Source organism: Ptychodera flava, chromosome 12 (assembly GCF_041260155.1).
Source record: "Ptychodera flava strain L36383 chromosome 12, AS_Pfla_20210202, whole genome shotgun sequence".
In the NCBI taxonomy this organism is placed as follows: Eukaryota; Metazoa; Hemichordata; class Enteropneusta; family Ptychoderidae; genus Ptychodera; species Ptychodera flava.
The window spans coordinates 1618490-1638429 of record NC_091939.1 but is presented as its reverse complement, the minus strand read 5'-3'; the positions used below and the strand labels follow the sequence as shown (position 1 = coordinate 1638429).

General features: G+C 37.8%; 1 protein-coding gene and 1 long non-coding RNA gene across 2 annotated transcripts in view; one reads left to right on the top strand and one right to left on the bottom strand.

Moving 5' to 3' along the window:
* LOC139144678 (uncharacterized) overlaps nucleotides 1–19940 on the top strand; it is a 41076-nt gene that overhangs the window by 15377 nt on the left and 5759 nt on the right. The window contains exons 2-8 of the mRNA XM_070715403.1: nucleotides 550–2396; nucleotides 4656–5135; nucleotides 8847–8932; nucleotides 12555–12618; nucleotides 13699–14220; nucleotides 18051–18461; nucleotides 18709–18918. Coding sequence (XP_070571504.1) covers nucleotides 671–2396; nucleotides 4656–5135; nucleotides 8847–8932; nucleotides 12555–12618; nucleotides 13699–14220; nucleotides 18051–18461; nucleotides 18709–18918 — 3499 coding nt within the window. The 5' untranslated portion in view covers nucleotides 550–670. The remainder of the gene's footprint in view (nucleotides 1–549; nucleotides 2397–4655; nucleotides 5136–8846; nucleotides 8933–12554; nucleotides 12619–13698; nucleotides 14221–18050; nucleotides 18462–18708; nucleotides 18919–19940) is intronic.
* Nucleotides 745–18797, bottom strand: LOC139144679 (uncharacterized). Its single transcript, XR_011554834.1, has 3 exons — nucleotides 18679–18797; nucleotides 17543–17615; nucleotides 745–817 (listed from the first exon to the last, which is right to left on the bottom strand). It is a non-coding gene; the product is annotated as an uncharacterized lncRNA (long non-coding RNA).

Genomic DNA, 19940 nt, shown 5'->3' with positions numbered 1-19940 from the left:
ATTGAATCAACCGTGTCCAACATTTCTAGTGAAAGGGTAACTCACGGGTTGAATTTAGCTAGAAGTAGGCCATTAACACAAAATAAATAACATTTGGCTGGAAGTAGGCCATTAAGTTAATAATAACATTTTAATTATGCTACAAGAAACTATCACAAGACTTAATGCAATTCTCAAAATATTGTTTATATAGGTAGCAAACTTGCCTATCATAAGAGATGGGATACCTCCTCATTTGTGTGCGAAAACGTTATGAAAATTTAACACGTTTACAGAGGATTTCATTCATTCTAAAGTAAAGAATGGAAGGGAAAATTACCATGTAAGCTTCTGATTGTGAACATGAATGTAGTATATAACATTTACCTATCAGTAGGTTATTATGATTATGTCTTGATTGCTACCTTGGGTAGTGTTACCTTACATTGTTAATCTATAGTCATAAAAAGGTGATACATGACACAAAGTGCTCGAGGAAATACCTGTGAAGTACAGTTTAAATACAATGAAAAGTACAAAACTATGTAATTTTCTTTGCTTTTGTTGCAGTTTTGTGGACATTCAATAGGAATATACATGCCTGGTAATAAGGTTGGTATTTATCACAGCTTCAACCAGTGAGTATAAACCAGAATTTACAGATAACAAAAACCTACTGACTGCATGAATAATGTTCTGCTTAGATGAGCCAAGAGCAACTTTCTATGGCAGGTTAACTGCAGCTTCCTCAAAAGCCTTGTTTTTATTAACATCATGGAAGAAAAATTCATATGGTCCAGCAACCTGGCAGCTGATTAGTGATTTCTGTGAAGAGACACTGAAGAAGAAACCTGATGAACTTTCAGCAATGTACTGCACTGTCCTTGATGTTGAAGTGAGTGAAGAACAAAAGGAAGATGCAACAAGACATGGTGTCACTCTGATTCTAGCTACAAGAAGCAAATGGTTAGATCCTGATGAAGACCCACCTGGAATACATTGGCTTATTCATCATAATACCTATTATCCACAATTGGGAAAATTAAAAGATGTAGGTCACGTGATAGGGCTGTCTGCAAAGACTAAAAATGCAGCATCCACAATACATGGAAATCTTTTCCCTCATGCTGAACTTCACCATGTGTCTCCTAAACCTGCAGCATTATTTGTTTCCAATGCCTGGAATAATGATGAGTTGGGTCTGACAGGATTCCATAGAAGCCTTGTCCAAGATTTCTGTGAAAGAAAGGCCAAGGCAGGAGAAGATCTGAGAGCCTACTCCACTGTACTTGATGTCAAAATCAGTGATGACCAGAAGACTGACGCTGAGAGCTGTGGTGTTGTCTTGATTCCAGCACGAAGAAAGACCTTTGTAGGACCAAAAGATGATCCCCTAAGATTGGAGTGGCTGTTGAGTCATGAAATATACTATCCTGACCTGAAAGAGTTAGAAGATGTCCAGTACGTGGTTGGCTATGCTCCAAAGACAGGACATGCAGCTGCTGATATTCGAGCAGAGCTGTTCCCCAAGGCAAAGCTGGTTCTCATCAACCATGCCTGTCCAGAATCTGCCTGCCTGGAAGCTGAAGAGTATGGTTTGGTGGAATTTGCAGAAAAGATGTTGCAAATGGCTAGTAAGGCAGACCTACTGTTCTCCATTGGTCCTGTCATCTATGAGTATTTTGACAATGCATACAGGGCTGAGTTTCAGGGTAAAGACTTGTCAGAAATTCCACACGAGGAGATTCCTCCACTATCACTTCCTTGCTTCAGAGGGAAAGATCCAGTGTTAAGAAAGACCACCAGGCACAGTATACTGACATGTGGTCAGGTAGACACACAGAAAGCCCTAAGAAGATGTGAAACAATGGCAGTTTCAATTGGTACAGCAGCCAATCGTCTGTCAGGAAGTTCTGCACATATCAATTTTCCTTTATGGAAGATCCAAGGAGTATCTCAACAAGCAGACCAGACTACAGTGAAGTTCCTCTCTAATAAGATGAAATGTCATAAAATAAATCCGACAGTTCATCCAGGGCATTCAGCCAAGTCTCTGCACATATCTTTGCAACAATCTCATCTCTGCCTGCCTGCACCATGCTACATGGATTACAGCTTCTATGGCATAGAAGCAGTGGTATGCGGTTTACCCACAGCTGTCTATAAACATACTCATTTAGCACAGTTCATTTTGACACATTCAAAACTTCACGCTGAATGTTTCATTGTAGAGGCAACAAAGAATAATCTGTCAGACACAATATTCAAGCACCTACAAAATACACAGTTTGCTTTCAAGAAAGCAAAGGAACTGAAAGAAAACCTGGTCCAGAATGAAGACATCCAAAGAAGCTTTGCAAGATTTGCATCATTTTTAACTGCACCCATAAAGCAACTAACTGGAGCAAACAATCAAGGTCAGTGGGGGACAGTGGGGGAATCCGGAAGGTACCCTCTTATTTCATTCTTATTTCAACTTTACTTTTACTGGGCAATTTGACTTACAGTATTGTTAATATGGCAAACACACAAACAAATCTACTGATTTTTCATGCTGTAATACAGGACCTAGCTAAGAAAGTCAATTTTCATTGTGTTTTCAACATGTTGCTCATACATTCCCAATCTGCACATTATCAGTACCAGCTAAGGCTAGTACAAAATTCAGAAATGTGCAAATATCCCGATTGCTTCGGAACCTACTAATTTTGATCTAAAGTGGTGGTCTCCAAAATATGATTTGGTAGCTTGTTGAATACACTCCTGTAAGTTACATGATGTATATAATACCTGGTAAGGTTGTTTGTGTAAAGTTTAAATGCCGTCTTTAGATTAGTCTGTGTAATTTTTGTCTTATGATGCAGAAAAAAACCAAAACATTTGGTAGGAAAAATTGATAATTATTGAGAACACACATTGCCATCTGAGGCTGGCAATCAATCCTAACCAATCAGAGGTTTTTTTACAGTCCAAGATCATTAGCCAATCAATATGGCCAGTACGTATGTCTGTCTTCAGAGGTTAACTTTTGTTTTGAAATGAACTTTTCACATTGTGCAGCCCTTCATATCATAATATGACAACTTGTAGACAACAGTCACAATTACTGACCCTATAAATTTACAACAATTATGTATTTCCAAAGAAGAAATTTGAATGGTACTTAGGAATACTGTCGACAGATGAAATGGCTAATCCTCCTTTTGCAAATACAAACATCGTTTCAGGTATTTCTGTAAAATATGTTCTATTCAATGTATATATGCCCAGGTTGATATCTAAATTGTAAAACTTTGGTCTAAACACTTCTGGTATCAACTCATAATGACAAAATGGTCATTTGGACAAAATCATAGTCTTGTGATTTCATATTCATCAGATAGGGAAGAGAATTCTTGTTGGGCTTTTCTAACTTTCGAACTAATATTACACTTTGTAATCGCTCAAGATGACTGGCTATTTTCTTAAATACTGAAAAGTAGATTTAGACCTCATCTTTAGAGAAATAAGGATTCAATTTAATATATCTAGCAACATCAAACTCTGGCTCAAATTTAACATCTCTGAATCTAGCCTGTTGTGGCAATTACAATTCAACTTCCATACATCTTTTTTATTTCACACTGTTCTTGATCATTTCTTTTACAACACTTCAATTTCTCTTGAGGTTTTTTTTTTTCAACTCAATTTTAGCAAATTCTTTCATGTTTTACGTCAATCTTAGTCCAGGTCCAATCATAATGAGAATAATGAAATTCTAAATCAGTAGCTATTGCTTTGATTATGTCTGCCTTAATTTCTCATTGAGTTTGTATAAATATCCAATCCTACAGCATATATCTCCTAAACTTTCTCGTGTCTATTTTATGCATTTTCAACAACTCCTCTAAAACACTTTGTGAGGTTGCCATGATTGTTACAAATGTCAAAATAGTAAACGTAATGAGAGTAGTCACTTGTACCGGTATGACCATCTAGCTGTAAAAATTGAAACAAAACACTGTCTCTTGGGTTAGGTGAAGTTCCCAAGTTTGCCATGACTTGTAGATTACACCGATTGAAGTGAATGGCTATATAAATTCACAACAATTTTCAGACTTCAGCATCTTGTCAAAATTTAGAAACAGCTAGACCTTCAAGACATGTATGAGAGATTTCCTTTTCTGACATCAAAACATAGAATATTTACAGTCGGGAGCTCCTCTTGCTCTAAGAATGTAGAATATGCAGCATGGAAAACTCATATTTCGAGCTTTACGACATTTTTCATTCTAACAAACAGTTCACAAGAGAGTCACTCAGAAGTCAGATCAAAACTTCTCACATTGGTAGACATAATATGACATACATGCACAGTACTTACTTGAGTGCGACCTGTCATCATGGAAGCTTATATGGGACAAAAATACAAAATTCATTGACACACCTGGCCTCGTAGAAGAATGATTTAAATCAAAAAGAGTTAGAAAAAAGAAAAAAACTTCAAATGAAAACCTCGCCAACACAACAATAGCAAAAGAATTTGATCTTATAAATGTGATGTTTAAACTTTTCTTTTTTATTTTAAAGAATCAACAGACTGGTAAATTTTGCAGTCATCGAACTTGCATATTCACTAAATGACAACATTTGTTGTGTATGCTTCAAAGTTGCTGCTGTTATTTACCTTTCCACAGACTCTCTACCTGTCTGCATAGGGTTGGATGACACTGAGTATCATCGATGTCTGAGAGAACTAGAGAAACAAGTCCAAGCACTCCCAGCACAACTGAAGAAAGAGAAAGAAGAAATGATGAATAACCTGAAGGCTGCATGGAGAAACTGTAACCTGGTATCTAAACGTAGAATACAGGATGTACTGGGTGATAAAAATGACAGTTTTGAAATAAACAAAGTGTGCAAGCGGAAACTTGGTGATGTTGATCCATCCAGTATGACGGCAAAGTCCTTAGCAATCTTGCTGAGGTTTCTTACTCTTTATAATCTCTATAGGTTAAAGCAGACTTGTAGATCTGAAAGTCTAGCCAGAGCATTTGAACCACTACTGATAACAGATGAAATGAGGGAGATTGCTGCCAAAGTTGGGATAAAATTGCACCTGAAAGCAATGTATAAAGAAGAGAGGTTTAGAGAAGTTGAACTTTTCTTTATCAATCGTAAGTTGAAAATGTTATTACTTTATACTTCATATTCAGTGTTCGAAATAATCGGTGGCAATGGTGGCATTTGCCACCAAAAACTGTCAATCTACCACCAAATTTTTTTTCTGGTGGTATTTTTCTGCCACTAAATTTTGGGTCATCATGTCATCGATCCTACGGCTTGAATGAAGGAACACTGAAAGAACACGCGTTGTCTGACAGCGGAAAAACTCATTAGCAAACAAAAACAAAAACAAACTAATTGCGACATTTTGGCATGAATGAAAACATAGCGTGAATCCAAACTTGTGATTGGCTAATCTCCATATCGATGACAGCAGCTTTTGAACACTTTACATGTTGTTGCCCTCTTTGATAGCCGCCGCACAAGATAAAAGCATGTTGACATTTTGAAAACAAAGCCAAACTGCAGCCTGCATGAATTAAATAATGATAAATACTTGCAATTCATTAGCCAGTACAGGGCTCAAAAATTCCCATCGCCCGACGCCCGTGGCTAGTGAATTTTGCGTTCGGGCAAGTAAAGTCTATATGCTTCCCGTCCAATGGGCAAGTGCACCAGCGGTTGAATTAACTTAGCTCTGGACAATTCAAGCTTGAAAACATATTTCATTAGGTCTGTACACGCCTACAATCATTATAAATCCTTCAACTCTCAGACGTTTTTTTCTGAAAACCCTTGAAAATCCGCCCGACATCGCAAAATAATCGTTCTTGCTGTTGTAAAACACAAAAAGTCGTAAAATAGTTTTGCGACATGTCCTCTCCGACGACACGGAGTGAACTCACTGTTTTGTAAAGTAAAGTAAAGTAAAGTAAGCCTTTATTGAAATCGTATCCCAGTTGGGATCTTGATCATAAAGTACAATAAAGGTTTTGCAAAAACAACAATGAAAGAGTATATATAATATATATATAAATATAAATATCTATACATGAGGTCAACATATTAAAGGTTCATAAATAGTTTACTTTGTCTTTTTCATTTTGTCTTGTCTGAGTTTAAAACATGTATGTATGTATTTTCCCAATTCACATAGTGATGCTTTATCTGTCCTTGAAAAGATGCTTATAAAGTCTTGTGTACCTCTGAATGCGTTTTTACAAATGTTTAGTTTACTGAAAAAATCATGTCTAATGTCTGTGTATCCTTTGCAATGAAAAAGAAAATGTATCTCATCTTCTACTTGTTTGTTTTGGCAAATTGGGCATGCTCTGTCTATGACATCAAGGTTTCTATATCTACCTGTTTCTATGTGTAGTATGTGTGCACTAATGCGTAACTTGCACAGGGCTGATCTGTGATCTGGGTTTTTTATAACATGAAGGTAGCTTTCGAGAGAGAAATCTTTTTTCAACTCTCTGTATGTGCGAAGTTTATTTTTATGGTGCCCTTGTCTGGTATCATCATGAATCAATTCAAATGCACCTTTTTCAAATAGCTGTTTAACTTTACATTGAAATTAGTTTTAAAGTGTTTGTCATGTGTGCCGTAAAGTGGTATGCTCTTGACAGTGGTTGCCATTCTCTATGTGCAAGTGTAAGACTTGTATGATAGTCGATCGGCTTCACGCGATAGTGTAATTGCATCATGTGCTTGGTAAATGGATGTAAACTTATTCGAAGCCATGGATCTCGGTAATGCTTACTGTTCAACGTAAATCAACACCCTGTTGAAAAAGTACAAGTTTACATCTAGTCAAAATGGGGTTCAGTCGACCAATGAGGCCACATATTGCAGCTACGTAGTGCGTGAGATGCACAGTTTCAAATTACGTGACCTTGGTTGTTAGGGATCGGCTCTCACTTAGAGAAAACAAATCTGCATTGCAGAGTAACGAAAACGAAACTTGAATCTGCTCTCTTGACGAATACATAAAATAAAACTTTGAAAGACTGCTGTGCTCAGTGAGCAAACATGTAAACAGTTAAAAGGGTTGCAGATGTACATGTGCGTATGCATTGGAAGATAAACACTACTACTAGCAGAGCAGTTGTCTGTGATCTCAGCGTGATAATAAAGAGCAGCAGCCAGCCATGGACATTGTAAATCACACAAGCTTATTACTCTTATGCAAAGATTTTAATTTGGATTAGGTTCAAAGATGTTTTCGAGATGGCCAAATCTACAGAAAAGACTAAAGTATTCTCACATTTCTTCTGCTACATTTCAGATTTGATAATAGTCCTTCATTTTAACAAGATGTACATGTAGTTCATGTTTGAATCTGTTTTTTCCCTCTTTGAATTCACTTCATATGGCCAAACTCTTGCTCTCTGTTACAAATTACTGGTACAGTTATTAGAAATTTAGGGCAAGTAATTTCCTCTCGGGCAAGTAAAACTGAAATTCACGTGTCCCACGGTTAGTATGTTTGAAATTTTTTTTTCGAGGCCTGCAGTATGGGTTGACTTTTTGTGACGTGTACTCACCATATTTTCAAGAATTTATAAATTAGAATGAGTGTGTGGCAATGACAAAATGTTGTATTATACCGATCACATGATGTGTTAAACTGCCACCAGATTTTTCATAATTGCCACCTGATTTTATATCCGGTGGCAAACTTTTGCCACAAGAAATAAAAAAGTATTTCTATCCCTGATATGTTGTTGAAAGTGTAAGTTTTAACCAGTACCAAACAGAAGTACCTTTTAACATAATAAAATTATTTCAAGTGTATAGAAACTTTGCTTAGAATGAGATAGAATTAATGACTGTCAATTAATAAAGAAGTATTGAAATACATCTGATAAAGAAATGGACATACTACCAGTATAGGCTAGCTGAGCTCTTGATATCCAATATTTACCCAAATGAATACAAATCATGCTGACTGTTTTGGGGAGAATTTTAGTTTTTGAACAAATATATTAATTTACCTCATTGATCTTTTGATTTACCTCTCACAATGAAAGATAACATGAATCAGGTAATGACATGAAACATGTTTTGTATGGGTCTACCGGTATTGGCCCTGGCAAAGAGAGTTTTCCTTAAAGGTGTATTTCATAAATAAGATTATGAAAATAATACAAGATTCATTATATCATGCTACCATGCGCCATTCTGATTGGATGAGAGCTCATTCCACCGATGCTAAAATACTGATTTAGCACTGATAGCTGTGGTAAAATGGGCCCCTAAACCAGCATTTTCGAAAATTGCCCGGTCGGTGCATTTGAACGTACTAAACCATAGACCCTTGAGAAAAACAGAAACAGTCCACTTTGTTTCAAAGACCGAAGAACGAATTTTGATACACAGATAAAGTGTGGGTCTGTAACTCACCTCTTGGTGTAAATAAGTTGGGATTGATGATGAAAGACATCTCTGAAGCAGCACATTCTGGGTGTGATGCACACAAATATTAGGGCGACAGTGCACTGTGCACTTATGCTTGATATTGCGGGAGTCGAGACACGATATATCCTACTGCTCATTGTACCAAAATCTCGTGTATACCCTCCTGTGGCGGAGGTTATTGCTTAAATACAATTTTAGCTCCTGATCTGCTAATGCAGTAGTAGTAAAAAGTAATTTACATCTTTTGCAACCTATCATGTATTCAGTATCTAAAACTACACAGACAAACCTGTACAAAGTTGTATGAAAGCACGTCTTTTCCAAGAAGTTGTTGCTAATTTCATATTTGTTATTAAAATGAGTGAATATTAAAATACTGCAACATTATTTACCTGCAGGAGATGGTGGTGGAATTCAACCACTGACAACCAATGATAATGTCTTGGCAGCAGACAGTGTTGAAGAAACCCAGCTAAGTTCCCAAGTGAGTCAAAATATTATTCCCTTTCAATTTATCTGGACAAAATGGATATATTTAAAACAGTCATGTCGTTTTCAGGGTTGTAAAAGAAAAGTCTCAAATTTTCACTTTTGGAAAGTAGGCAACTTACTGTCTTCGACTTTCATGGATTGTAAGATTCATTGACATTGCTGATTTCAACTGCTTGTCCAGACTGTAAATATAATTATAGGCATTTTCCCGTATTCATACCCTTAGTCAGCAGGGTAAACAATAGGTCACAAGAAAGTGCATGAGTGAGTAAGTGTTTTGACAGTAGACATATAGAATCGAAATCTGCATGATTTAACTGTAAAAAATACATAGAATGGTTAAAGCGCAGTGGTCGTCGGCAGCTCGTGCGCGATTTTTTTGTTGATAAACATACATGTTTGTCAACATAAGTCTTCTCAACTTCAATAGGAGTGAGATGGGAGCAGTCCCCCACTTTGTTAAGGCCTTTGTAAGACTCAACATCATGCAATAGTAAAATATTAACATCGGAAACAAACTTCAGTGGCGTATTTCTATCTATAAACTCATGTAAGGCTACGAACATTGAGACACTACACTCCAGACATTATGTCGCTGAGTTTACTGCACGCAGTCACAGTGAACAAATGGGTTTGATCGCGCGCGGTCACGCTGGTTGTACACAATGCTGTGTACAGCACAGTAAAAATACATCACTGAAATGATCAACATTATATAATATATATATGTAGACCAGCAACAAGCACAATGCCTATTACACACAAAAAATTACACTCAAGACCATGATCGCAAGCCAGAGCAGGACACGGGAGATGCTGTTGCTTCGATAAGGGAGAAGGTCACCGCGTCCCACAACGTACCGGCCCGGAGACGACTTGGCCCACGACCCACTGTTGATCGCCATTTCTTACTTCTTCTAGTAATACGTAGCAAGAAATAGTCAAATGACAGGACACAATAGACAAAACGAGCGGGTTTTCGCGGCATTTGGCAGGAAAATTGCACGGCTACACATAGGGACGTATTGAGAGATCCTGTGCACGGTCATGGCAGTGATCCAACGGCTAGCTAGTGTAGGCCTACCGGTGCTACGCAAACTTCGTTGTTGTACCTCCTGATTGCCGGGTAGGTCTGAATCCTCTTTCAAATGAGATAACCCCCACACAAGAAGACCTATGAAAGGTCCTTCGCTTGACTTGATACCTGTACTCAGAATTCTCGTTTGCACCCCCAAGGGTACACTTTGTAGTGGAGTTGGATTCTCCACAGCCGAGTGTAGCGCGCCATATACCCGGTTCTCTTGACACCGACGTTCATGTAGACCACGGAACAGATGCTTCTTGCTGCAGCGGGCATTGCTCTGCTAGCTGTAGATTTCTGTAGCTTGCATTTTTGTCAATTGTACTCTTGAAATGAAAGTTCTCGTCCTTGCTAGCGATGTCGTAGACCAGAGCCGCACCCGGTCATTGATAGTCTGTTGGCATATACACGCGTACGGGTAAGTGTTTAGCTCCATGGCCATCTTCGCTTGCCAAGGTCTCCGCTCCGGGCAGCTGGATGCTTCCCGAAATCAGACCTTGGCTGATAGACCCCCTAAATCGTGTTTTTTAAAGCGCCACCACACGACTGTATGTGACCAGTAAATAGCCAATCAGATAATCGGTTACTACGAATGTAGTAGTATAGGCCGGGAGTATAGGTCTTTTCCCACTTTTTTCTCGGTGTTACATTTACAAGTATTCGTGGTCGCTGTTTACATTTCATGCTACTGAAATCTACTGCTGAAATCACTGATGTGTTCAAAACGTCAAAACAAAGGCCCAGCCGCCAGCGCGTCGTACCGCAAGATATTCCCAGCTGTCGCTCAACTTGTAAGGTGAAAACATCAACCCGCCAAACTCAAAAGATCGCAGCGCGAAATAGAAAAGTTCTACCCGCCGAAGTAAATCTGTTAAACCACTCCTCCAATTTTGACCTCAAAATTTCACGATAAACCCATTACTCAGACGTTGTTCAGACATTGTGGTCCTGTCAACTGGCGCGGCCGGCAGCTATTCTGTTGTTCATATCTTTGGAAAATTGTAAACATTGTGAGACGATGAACAGGATTTACCAGAACAGAACATCGACACGCCGCGGGAGAAACAACTAGAAGCATGGCTCGAAAACATGGACTAGGACTTTGTGAAATATGCTAGAACTGGAAATCAAAGAACCGGATTTTGTTTGGGTGTTGTTCAAAAAAATTGACCTATTCATCACAGCAAGCAATATACTCATCGGTGAATTTTTCATAGACTACAAGCGTCAGTTTTTTCAAAGTCATCTTCTGCACTATCGCCATATTTATTCGTCGATTTTTTTTCTTTGGGAGATATCTAACGCTTCACACGATACAAAGCGTTGCCATACTGTTTTCGTAACCCACGATCACTGAAACGGAACTTTTCGCCACCTCTCTGAATGACGAGAAAATCGCCTGTAACTTTATCCCCACCACGCAGTAAGATTTCCCCATGCATGACAATCAAATCCTGTATTAAACTCGGGCAAGATTGCCTTCCCACTCCTAAATCTCCGTTTGAGCCATTAGGGTGTCACAGGACGAAGGTAAACCAGAGACTTGGTTCAAGTCGGTGAATTTTCAAAAAATAAAATGATTTGTAAAAGTTCCTCGTGTAAAATTTGGTAGCGATCGAACGCGTTTTTATTTAGTCTGTGCAGCTATAGCAGTAGTGAGTTAGTTTGTGCCGGGTAAAACTCCCCTGTATCGCGTTCACCCCACTCAACGCGTTCACATAATCACACTCACACATTTCACATGAAAACAGAACATATATCATTGCATTCCAGACGTTCACACAACTCACATGCTCACAATCAGCACTTGAACCAAGTCTAGTGAACCAGTAAAGTAAATCGAGAGAAAAGCTGTGCACAAACAACGCGGTGGTCGGCGTTTGGAAGGTAGGCGTGGTTTTCTCTTTGAGTGTAACGCGTGCTCTGATTGGTCCGCCTGATTTTCTAATTCCATCAAACTCCTTAACGCAAAATAGTGGGGGTATCCCGCACACGGCGTGGTTAGTGGAAGACTCCTGTCTGGCTAACGAGCCGTGCGAGCGGACGATGCTCCATGGCTCGAGCGAGCCCCATTCAACTGATTCAAGAAAATCATGATCAAATGTGATCTCAATCCAGCGTGTAATTACTGTTAAATATTCAGCAGATATTTAACTTAGATTAATTGACCTTTTATTGCGTGTTAGATTTGGTAAGTTGGTATGCTTGTGACAGATCAGCCGCCATTTTTACAAGCGGCAATATCGCAAACATAATAATCAACCCGTAACCTCATGCGGCATTCTCGGATATGTTGTCAACAAGGGGGACCCCCTCAGGAGCATGCGCAGCGCGACGACCACGGCGCTTTAACACCAACTCAAATATTGTTGAAGGCTAGGCCTTTCAACACGATTTACAAAAGTTTGCAAAGTGCAAGAGTAATGGTATTTAGTATTTTTACCTTATTTTGATCTGGAAATTTAATAACTTACATTGCAGGTATGTAAATGAGTTTGTTTAAACTGTAGATAATTAATTTTATGTTTTGAAGGATGAGGAAACTTGTCACAATGAAGGAAAACTGTCTGACGTTTCTCTGGAAGACATTCAACAGAGTGAGTACTATATGATTGTGTTAATTAATCTTGACACAATACAACCAAAAACCCTCAGTTCTGTGTATTAAGATATATGTACTCACTGGTATGATGCATAAACTACAACCATGTTCTCAGATGGGCAATTATCTGCATGTGAGATGATTTAAATAAAGTAATATTTGCTCTTTATAATTTCACTTTTGACATCAAACAAGGCATGTTCCTATAGCATATAAACTATTTAGTATGATCAAGCTAAATGTAACTTCTCTCCTGACAAAAATATGACAATATGGTTACTGAGTGTCATGGCAACCTGCATCTTTGTCATTAAAAGCGCTGATGGCAAATGACGTCATTTTTCCCATTAATATGCATAAATAAATATTTGCCCGCAATGTCAGCATAAATGACAAAAATAAAACCTGCTAGTGATACTATGGCTACTAAAAGTAACACTAATTCATATGAATTTATGGATCAGACTAAACGCTGTAACAACAGCTGCTCATATGTAACAGCAAAATGTGTCCGAATTTTAGGCAGCAGTATCTAAGTCGTGCTTGTGCGGCTATATAGCCTGAAATCGCAATCAACGCTACATGTTGCATCAAAATGTTTCTGCATCACTCTTTAATAGGCTCATCAATGCAAACAAACAAGTCTGATATGAACATTTCATGAAAATCAGTCATAATTATGCAAATGTATATACATGTCATGTACTTTAGTGCCTTGAATGGACATGTCATCGCTACAACAAGGGTGCCAAATTCTCAGCTTTACCTGATATCATGCATCTTTTAAACTATAATGCTCAGGGTTGAGATAGATGAAGATTGAGTGATTGCCTGGTATGTTGCCCTCAGTGGTAGTTGTTGCTGTTCACTGACACCTTGATTTTGATTGACTACTTGCACATAGCATATTGATAATACTAGTTCTAGTTTAAATGCAGAAACTCCCAAATAACGAATTCTTGGCTTGTGTACAGGATAACCATAATTTTGCACATTATTTCATAGTATTATGATGACCCAGAATATGATACTGCATTAATTGAAACAGAAAATGTCATATTGCATTTTATTGCAGAGGTGGATGAGCAACTCATAAAACAGGACACACAAACTTCTCCTATTACCACAGTCAGACTAAGTTCACAAACCAGAAGTTCAGTCCCACCCAAAAAACTTGAACAACAACTCACAGATTCTGACATCAGATCTTTGCCATTAGCAGAGTCCAAAATTCAGTCTTTACAGAGTAAACTTGACATTGCCTTGAAAGAAAAGTCTAAATTCCAGACAGCTTTCACAGAAAAGATAATTCTGGAAACCCAGTTAGCTGAATCACTGAATGAAAAGTCACAATTAGAAAAGCAGTGTCAGGAGTACAAGCAGCAATATCAGATTGCAGAAAACAAATTCACTTCAAAGCTCAGTGAATTTCACACTATTGAGAAAAGAGTTGAAAAATTAAGCAAACTTGTATTTGAACTGTGGACAAAACTAATACAAATATCTGATGAACAAATTGATTCTGAACTGCAGAAAAGAGTTGCAGAAACTCTCCAATTTGGTGAAAAATTTGACACTTTTGAAATGGAACCCAAAGGTCAGTAACTGTAAAACTTAAATACTTAATATTCAACTGGAATGACCATTCAGTGCATTTTTCAAGTAGCTATACCACAGGGAAGCCAGGGAAAACAAACAAACAAACAAACAAATGAAACAAAAACCAAAACATAAGCAAACATACAAACAAGCATACAAATAAATAATAAACATACAGACAAACAAATAGCTAAATAAACAAACATACAATATCATAGAATGTTAATAAAATAGCAAACACAAACAAATAAACAAAAATGTATAGATACATGCACATATATGGATATAATGTGGTGTGTGTGTGTTTGTGTGTGTGTGTGTGTGTGTAATGTATGTCTGTGTGAGTGAAAGAGGCAGTGGCATATTGAAAAAAGATTGAAATGATTGACGGAACAGCTCATGCAACAATCAACATACAACGGCAGTACCACTACTCAATATACTTCTACTTCACTATACTAGGGAAGTATATTGAGTAGTAGTACTGCTGTCGCATGTTGATGTTGCACGAACTGTTAAGTCAATCTTTTCTATCTTTTTTTAATATCATGCTACTGTCTCTTTCACTCACACACACATACATTACACACATGGCACACACACACGCACACACACACACACACACACACACACATATATATACCAGTATATATATATATATATATATATATATATATATATATATATATATATATATTCATATATGTACGTGAGTGTATACATTCATTTGTTTATTTGTTTGTGTTTATTTATTCAACGTTCTATGATATTGTATGTTTGTCTGTTTGTTTATTCATTTATTTATTTCTGTTTGTCTGTATGTTTGTTCATTATGTATTTATGTATTTGTATAGTTGTTTGTATGTTTATTTTTTTGATTTTTGGTTTATTTATTTATTTATTTGTTTGTTTGTATGCTTGTTTGTTTGTTTTTCCCTGGCTTCCCTGTGGCTATACTGTATATTACTGCATTTATAAATGTACATCAATATGGTATGCAGGGGAAACTGTTGCATCCATCATCTGTCTGTATATCTGAGTATCTGTCAACTGTACAAATTACTTACTATAAGAATTGACCCCTACAAGTATCTTTATTTAGTTACTCTATACTACTTCATGATGCTTGAAAATGGGATTCAGTTTAAATGAACAAATCATGATTAACAAACTAAAGAAACTGAAAATTTCATCTTGGAACACATTCAGGGCTGTCAATGTTTTTCGGAATAGAAGGGTACAAGTGAAAGAACAGGAGGTACAGCCTTGTGCGGAGCGAAGCGGCGCAAGGCGTGCGCGCAAGCGCACGCGGGGGGAGGCCAGGAGGGGGTGTCCCCCCTCCTGAAGCTGAAGCTCTTCTAATTATTCATCTTCAATTGGTGGCCTGTGATGGCACCTTTGAGGGCAATTTACTGTCAAGTTTATTATAACTGAAGTATCAAAAGTAAAATGAAATTGAATCTTGTGAAATAAATTATGAAAGACAAACAGAAGTATTACAGAGTTTATATGTTTATTGATACACCAGGTTATTATTATTTGCATACAAATTCTGTTGAATTACAACCTGCTTAATAAAGATCATAATCTGAACCATAATCAGAATCACTAGAGTTCTCATCTAAGCCCAAGGCTTGTATGGCAGTACCAGCTGACAATACCTCAATATTGAGTGATTCTCAGGCTGATGAAACAGTAGCTTCAGAAACTATTTCTTCAGATGTAGCTTTGAAACTACACCTGCAGAAACTATTTCTTAAGAAACAACATCTGCAGAAAGTAATTCAATAATTGTTATACCTGCCCATTCAAAAACAGCTAATCGTATTAGAATTGAAAAAAAATCTTGTCCCCACTGCAAAACTGATGTCCCCACTGCAAAACTGATGTCATAACGTCACGACAAAAAATTCCGATCTACGTCTGGTTGATACTGCTGTAATTTTATTTTGTCTGTTTCAAGACCTCTCCTCGGAGTTACCGGCTATGAATTTCCAGTGTGAAAATTTACAAATGTAATGGGGTAAATACGAGACCATTACCAGAGACATTTGAGTAGATGCTACGTCATACAAACAATTACATACTCAAGTTTACACCCGCTAATGAAATTGCGTGGCTTCGTTGTCCGTCGGCCTCTCAATTGACAAGATTGAGAATATGTAGATTTATTTATGTAGTAAATCCTTGCGCGTGAAAGTTAACGATCAAATCTTTTCTCCTGATGACTATCTATTCTGATATCGCTCACAGTAGTCCGAATTTTGTCGAAACCAACGCCGGCCAAGTGGGTGGGCTCACTACATGCATGTTATATCCATATTCAAAACATGGTTTACCGCCGCACGTACGTGCAAGATACCGCGAAAGTATATAGTCAAGCCTAGCTAAATTTTGTGATTGCCCTAAATATTAAAAAAGTGCAAACAAATTCAGTGGTAGTCATAACTCACTAAAAATTATGTCAATCCTCACAAAGTTGTTTTTTTTTGCGCTGAGTAAACGATTCTTACTCATTGTAAAGAGTGTTCAAAATTCCAGTCGCTAAATACACGTAATGCTATGGCACTTTGCTCAGACGCGGCGTGAAATCTACATTGCATGCTATACCATTGATGGATTGAACCCCCGATCACTGAAATTCCTCAGGAAAATAAAATTATTTACAAATATTGACATCACTTTTATCTCCAGAGCTAGTGTAAGCCTTTCCAGGTCTTTTTTAGACCCACAAATCCAACCTGGCTGTCGTTCTTTTTGTAGCCATATCGATCATGTTCGTCCGAAAACCAATCAGAACACGCAATGCTTTTTGACAATACCGATTGAAAGCAATCAGAAATCGGCTACCAACGAGCCCAAGGGGCTGCACCTCTGTAGCACAGCGCAGCCCATGGTAGAATTGGGACAGGAAAGAATTCATAACGTGTGTAAAGATCATTTTTGCAGGCCTCGAATAGGGAAAACAGGCGCGGCAAGACCTGTGTCAGACGGCGATTTGCCGCCGGTGACCGGCTATAATTGACAGCCCTGACACATTATAGAACACATGGTTGCAAAAGTGAAATGGATAAGTCATTTTCTCAGTTTTTGGTCACTTTATTCTGGCTGAAACACTTAGCAGCTTTGATCTCTTTTAAAAATAGTTCAGTGGGTGATCTTTGTTCATCTAAAATAATGGTTGACCTATTACTTCTTTCAGCTATCTCAATATATATACTGACTTTGTACATCGTAGGATTTGCATGTACATGACTTGTCACAGCTTTGAGTTCTGTTGAAACTAAAAAGTACATGAGCTAGCATAAATATTAATTTACCTGTATACAGTACCATATCTGTATCATCTGTTGACTCATACACAATTCAACTCCACTGTTTATGACTGACATGCTGTAACGAGGTCAGACATTTGGAAACTGAGAGACAAAGCATGAAAAGAACAATCTCAGGTTGAAAATTTAGTATGAGATCAAAATGGTTAAGAGGATATTATTTAATAATAGTCTGTAAAATTCAAAGTGACCCTGATCGAACTACCGTAATTCTTCAGGTAAGTGTCAACTGTACATATTGGGGGTCCCAAGTCATTTACCATTTTCCCTGACCTTAGCAAAATATTACTTATCATAATATCAACATGCTAGGTTTCAATAGGTACAACATTCCGTTTTATCACTACTCTGCAGTTTGGTAACCCGTGGGAACGTTAACAATATGGGTCAGGATAAGGGAATGTAACTTTAAGTATATAATTGGTCTTTTGTCGGATAAGCTAGTTTTTATCAATTTTAATATGATAATTTAATATCTGTTCTTTGTATTTAGAATTATCTGAGATGGCATCAGATTATAAAAATACCAAATCTGCAATCAATAAGTTTGAGAAAGAGGAAACGCCATCTGATCATGAGATGATCAGCAACAAAAGAAGTGAGATGGAGACAGCCACACCAACACAACCTGAGATGACTGGCAGGGAGGGAAGTGAGATGGAGACAGCCACACCAACACAACATGAGATGACTGTCAGGGAGGGAAGTGAGATGGAGACAGCCACACCAACACAACCTGAGATGACTGTCAGGGAGGAAAGTGAGACGGAGACAGTCACACCAACACAACCTGAGGAGGGAAGTGAGATGGAGACAGCCACACCAACACAACCTGAGATGACTGGTAGGGAGGGAAGTGAGATGGAGACTGCCCAGGTTGGTTTGGAAACAAAGCATAAGAAAGGTTAATATTATAATGTTAACTGCAGTTTATTTGAATTATATGTTTGAAATACCCTGGTACATAGTTTTGTATCATGTAACAGAGAAAGAGTTTTACTTCACGAGGTTAACTGAGTTTGGATTCAGTACCCAAGAGGAATTAAAGAATTATATTCTTCTTGGATAAAATAAATACAATTTGGAAGCACATTAAAATCTTGCATCTGAAGGTAACTTACTGTTGACAGGGAATTTATATCTCTTCATAGAGAAGAAAAGGGCAGGTGGTATTTTCAGCAAGCTCTTTCAGCGTTTTTCTGGGAGTAAGGCCAAACCTGGTGGTACATCGTTGACTCCTGTTGGTACAGAGAAACAAAGTAGTTCAGTCGCTGCGGGCAGTGAAGAGTTGTCAAGTGGTTCAGTGTTCTCCAAGGACATACCTAGTGGTACAGAAACCACTAGAAGTCAAAGGGCTTCTGGTGAGTGTAAACATAATGTTAATTTGCACTATTTGTGGAATTTGGGAAGCAATCTCTGATTTTGTAGGGTAATTTTTTGGAAAACATCACAAAATGTTTAGGTAAACTACTTAGTGCTTTAATTTTAAAACAGAAATTCCCTACAAAAATTAAAGGGACAAAGTCGGCCATTTTTGTAAATAAATTTTGTTTGATACAACATACTGCTGATATTGTTTGACATGTTGAAAGATAATGAATTTTCACTCAAGCTACACTTTAGAATGAATGCGCAACTTGGGAACAGATATCTGGACTCTAACATTTCTTTTCTGATCTACCACTTGTGGAGCTAATTTTAACCCTTTCATCACCATGGTTTGTTAAAGCTGTTGGAGTAATATGAATTATCACAGTCTTAGATTTGTGAAACTCAAAACTTGTTTTTTCCCAAGAGACTTATATACACAGGGATGGTGGCCATGCAGGATTTCCAACAATGTTAAACATTAACTTTGCAAGGTGACCCCTGACTTTTATTCTTGATTAAAGCCCCCACTCAATTATCAGATTTATCTAACATAAATATTATGTACTTGATGAAATATTCAATGGAAAACAAAAGAATGACAAACTGTTAATAAGGCTATTGACACATTCACTAATGCGAGAACCTGGGATGAGAAGGGCGCCTTTAAGATCGAAAATAGTTGAAAGTTTCATTGAGAAAAATTCAAGAAAGTTTTTTTGTCTTTCATTTTTGAGGTCCATACTACCTTGACCCTTTCACCCCCATTTTTCTCTCTAAAAGTCTAAAGCTCCAACTTTACCACAGCATTGGTTCAAACCATGGTAATGAAAGGTTAACCCTTTTCCTGCCAAGTCGGTGAAAATCCGCTTGAAATTCGGTGTAGCTAGAAGCTGAGCAGCCACGGCCGTTATCCTCCTAAGGCGGTGGAAATCGGGCTCCTTTTTGGTACCCCCTTTCCTGCCTAGTCGACGGAACTACGTGTAGCAAACCCTTGCTCACGCTAGGGGTCGTT